The 4,988-nt window shown below is 33.0% G+C and overlaps 1 protein-coding gene across 1 annotated transcript; it reads right to left on the reverse strand.

The window, feature by feature from the left end:
* Positions 1-3,734: 3,734 nt before the first annotated feature.
* Positions 3,735-4,573, reverse strand: LOC111594578. The gene has a single exon (XM_023307939.2). The coding sequence runs from the start codon at positions 4,476-4,478 to the stop codon at positions 3,915-3,917; it is 564 nt and encodes a 187-aa protein (XP_023163707.1). The 5' UTR covers positions 4,479-4,573; the 3' UTR covers positions 3,735-3,914.
* Between the last annotated feature and the right edge of the window lie 415 nt (positions 4,574-4,988).

A 4,988-nucleotide genomic window follows, 5' to 3' on the forward strand; every position in this document is an offset into this window, starting at 1 on the left:
TATATTATATTTAAATTATTTATTTATTTGTTAGAGTTGATGTGCGTTATGTAGGCGTTCGAATCTTGTTGTCCTAATATCGTTTATTATTTGTCTTTTCTTTACTGCTCAATATAAGCCCTAGTCGGGCACCCTGACTAGAGCTTTCCTACTTGTCAAACACTTGTAAAGGACGCGAAATAATTAAATGCCTTTAAACCCACATACATTGTAAAAATATTTATGTGGCGGTTCGAATCTTGTTGTCCTAATATCGTTTATTATTTGTCTTTTCTTTGCTGCTCAATATAAGCCCTAGTCGGGCACCCTGACTAGAGCTTTCTTACTTGTATATTGGAAGGTTGAGACTACTATAAACTAGCAAATAAAGGCTTTGTGGTTTAGAGATAGTTTGCTGGCTGCTCTCAGCATCCAATCCAGTTTCTTTAATTGAGCCTTGCTTATTGTGGTCACCTGGCTTATATATGCAGTAAAAGTCAGCTTAATGACTCGCGGAAACGTCAAACACTTGTAAAGGACGCGAAATAATTAAATGCCTTTAAACCCACATACATTGTAAAAAAATTTATTGATATTGATTGCAAATTGATTATACAACTTGTACAGCGATGTATATTGATGTATTGACAAAGGCATAAACTTGCTTAAGACTTTCAAGTTAGTCAACGCCTTAAGATCATTGGCAAGCAACTTGTGCGCCGCTGTATCCCTTCTCTATCATATATATAAAAAATATTAAACTATATACAGTATTTCATTACTTATTGAATTTTGAAAAAAGTGAAGTAATTTTTGTTTTGGTTTTTCAACTAGTCATCTAATTATTTTATGAGACACATTTGTCTCGTTGTAAGCATAGATCTTTATATTTATTTATATTTTTATATCAATTCTGATGAACAAAAAAATTGCTAATGTTATCTAAGAACTACATTATCTCGATATTTGATATAAAAACCAGTTATGTATACACACATAAATATTATTGATTAATGCTTGAATTTTGCAAATAGTTTCCTCTTTTTTATAACTTACAAGTATTTAACAATTTTTGGCTGGTTATATTTCATTCAAAATTTAAGCATGTAAATCTCATTAACTCCTCGCTATGAAATTCTTATTTTGTGCTCGCTGTTCCCTCTTCCACTTCTCATTGTTAATCTAGTAGTCGGAAAAGTACGAAATACTCGTAATCCTTCAAAAAGATACAAAGTTGTCGCTGCCAAGGCACCTGATTATGCAAATTGACAGCAGTTGTTGCTGTTGCAACTGCAGCAGCTGCTGCTGTTGTCTTGGCCAGCTTCAATTTTCTTGGCCTTTATTCCTTTTTTTTGGCAACTTGCAACACTAATTACCTACATTAGGCAACCTGCACAACATCGCAACTCAATTAGCAACTGTAAGCGGCACTCGGCAAACTGTGCAACATAGTTGCTGTTGTTGTTCTTGTTGCTGTTGCGTCTGCTTTTGTTTGCTGCATTATTCACGGTATCCTTTGACCTTTCGGCCATAGCCAGTGTCGGCAGCAACAACTACGTAAATTATACAGCGCTTAAATACGCTGTTTTGTCAAATTAAACCAAAGCTAAATAAGCCAGTTGGCCAGGCAACGCCAATGAAGACTGAAAAGAGTTGGGTGGGCTGGGTTATGCCGGGACAGTGCACAGGAAGTTGCAGTTGAGCAGCCTGGCGACAACGGAAGCTGAGCCCAAAACAACAACAGCAACAACAGCAAAGCTGGACAAACTTTTGCGAAGCGGAATTGTAGCAGACACCCAACAACAACAACAAGTGGTGGGGGAGAAACTAGAGTGAAAGTGTTGCGGAAGTGCTGCTAAAATGAGAAAGAGAGAGAGAAAGAGCTAAAGAGCGAAAAGAGCGAGAAAGAGAAAGAGAACGAGTCAGCAGTTGGCATTAGGTAGCTGGACGCTTTAACGGATGTCGGACGCCATTTTGCTGTTGTGCACAAACATGGCCGCCATTTGGTAAACCATTTTGATTGCGAGTTTTATTCCGCTTTCAATGTTTGCAACACAATTATAATAAGTTTTTTTTTAACTGTAAAAACAAATACAAATTCAGCATTCAATTGCAATTTGTACTTAAAATTATATTTACTATAATAATATTAAATAAATAAATAATAAAATAAATAATATTATGAATTACTAAAATTGATTAAAATATTTTTATGGAATTTTCGTTAGTTTTATTTAAGCTTATAAATTCAATTAGACACGTAAATAGGTAAACACAATTGCATTACTGTCCTCAGCTGACTACATAGGGTATCGCAGCGTCGTTACTTCGAGTTTACCTACCTTTTGTTGTTTAAGTTTGCATCTAAATGTATTTATCCATTTGCATACCTGGAGGCGTTTATGCGTTTCAGCAACAGCAGCAACTACTTGAATCCCATTTCCATAGCCATTTACAATCCATAAACCTCTGCCTCGTTCTCCTTTTTGTTGTGGCCCTTTCGTTTACTTATGCATGCGCTGCGAGAGTCCAGCATAATAATTACAGTGCGCTATCAGCAGCGACATTCAGCATGAAAAATTGCCTGGCAACGCCACCTGTTGGGCAACTTCTTCTTGGCTACTTCTGCTCTCTTCTAACTGCAGTTTGTTCTGATTCCCCACAACAACAACAACAACAACTAACTATGCAAAGCCATAAAACGCAAGTGTCACACGGATTATTCATGAATGGAGCATGCAAATCGAGAAGCCAAGCAAACGAGCTGGGCGACTCAATAGTGCCTGAATAAAGATTCAGTGTTGGAAAATGTGAGCAAATTGAGTATTTTTGATATGAAATAACTACCAAAAACTTACTTTAATAAAAGTTTATGAAATAAAAAAAATCTATTGTAAATTTTATTTCTACTATATAATTAGAATAAATTATGAATGCTGGTTAAAACTATATGACAGATCTTAATATATATTTATATATTATAAAAGAAAATATGAATAATATTACATTAAGTTGTGAAGTGAATAGTAGACTAATATTAAATAAAAATATATAATGTCGAAATTGGGGATATATTTAAGACAAAAGACTGTAAGGAACTTAAATGTTTTTTATAATTAATTGATTTATATTATTTTCATTGTTATTTTAATTTTATTCTAATTGATTTAGTTTTATTTTTAGTTTATTTTATTTATCTTATTATTTTTTTTTTATTTGATATGTTTATATTTTTTATTTTTTTTATTAAGTATTTATTATCAATTTTGTTATTTATATTTATTATTTCCGTTCCGTTTTTTATGTTAATTATTTTATTACATTTTTATTAGGTATTTATTAAGTATTTTTTATCTATTTTGTTATTTATATTTATTATTTACGTTTCGTTTTTTATATTAATTATTTTATTATTTTTAGTTTTCTTATTTATTATATATTTTACTTACTTTTCTTCTCTATTACTTTTTAGTTTAATTATTTGTGTATGTTTATTATTATTATTATTTTTTTTAATAATTTTTTTTATTATAAAGGGTAAAAAGAAAAAGTCACGAAACGAAAAAGTAGATCAAATTAATCAGACTTTGGCAGTCCAACAAACGATGCCTTTGTACAGAGATGTCTATCCGAAGAGTAGAGTTCATTAATTGTTTAAATCAGGTTTTCATGTACTCAGAGATTATAAAATATGTACAACTCTGTCACTTTGCCAGCCAGTTTGCCATAGACACTTTTAATGTTTTGCATTCTATATAATTCGTGATAATTTATTTTTATCATTTTCAATTTAGTTAACAATGCGTATATATGGTACCCGCTAGGCCCGCATATGATACAAATATTGAATTTTAGCCAAGCTATTACAAACTAATGCAGCTTCATGCTCCAGCCTAAACTTAAAAATCTACATATACATACATAAATATATATCCTTAAGTTTTCTCAGGGGTTTTAACTCTAATGATTTTTACCTTGGTCTTGTTGATTACTTCACGCTTGGACCAATCCACGACATATTCCTTGTTCACTTTGGCAATGCTTGCCAGATAGCCCACATAGTCTACATCGCTGTCCAGGGCCAGGATTTCGCCATAGAGCGCACTCATCTTCAGGCTATAGCGTGCCAGAGCATCGGGCACTTCGTATTCATTGATTTCCGTCTCGTCGAAAAACTTGACCAGCACCTTGTGACCTTTTGTGAAGCGTTCACTGGCATCGGGCGCCTTCAGCTGACGCTGTAGCTCTAGCATATCCTCCTTCACCTGGCGCAGTGCATCCATTTTCAATTGCACCTGCTCTTTAAGCAGCTTTGTTATATCTTGGCACTGTTGCTCTTGGCCAGCGATAAATTCTGTTAGTTTCTCAATACTTGTATTCTTTGATTCATTCATAAATTTGCGCATGTCTGTAATACGCTTCACTTCGGGCAGTGCCAAATGATTGGTGCGACCGCTCAAGGAAATCAATTCCGGCATCTCCAGATTGGCTGTACCCATTATGTATTAAATAATAATATATGTTTTGTACATCTGAACTATTCAGATAGTTATTCTATGACAATAGTTCTCTATGAATTCGAGTGTTTGTTTTATATAAATAACATTTAACGCCTGCTTGACTATGTGAAACTAATATATATAATCATTTAATATTAAATAATACTTTATAAATTGTGTAAGCAAAGTATAACATTTTTAACTTTGATATGTATTTTTGATTCGATTTTGAAACCATTTTTATTTCGTTCCGCCCAAAATTATGCAATCCTTTGTTAGCCATTGTCGATTCTCTCACGTTTTATGAAATTTGTATTCAATTAAGCTGATGCTGGTATTCGGCTGCCTTTTTGACAGTTTTATACTAAATTTTCTTTTTTTCAACTCTGAAATTTAGTATTCTGTCCACTATTTAATTAACGAATTCAAACATTCCAATTGACACAAACATGAAAGCCAAAAGTTTTCGTTTTTCAAAGCGTTGATTGAAAAGCGCTTTATAAAAATGCT

Source organism: Drosophila hydei, unplaced genomic scaffold (assembly GCF_003285905.1).
Source record: "Drosophila hydei strain 15085-1641.00,03,60 unplaced genomic scaffold, DhydRS2 tig00000060-arrow-pilon, whole genome shotgun sequence".
Classification (NCBI taxonomy): domain Eukaryota; kingdom Metazoa; phylum Arthropoda; class Insecta; order Diptera; family Drosophilidae; genus Drosophila; species Drosophila hydei.

Excerpts from the sequence above, each read along its gene's own strand:
- LOC111594578 (XM_023307939.2), bottom strand. The coding sequence starts at position 4,478 with ATGGGTACAGCCAATCTGGAGATGCCGGAATTGATTTCCTTGAGCGGT.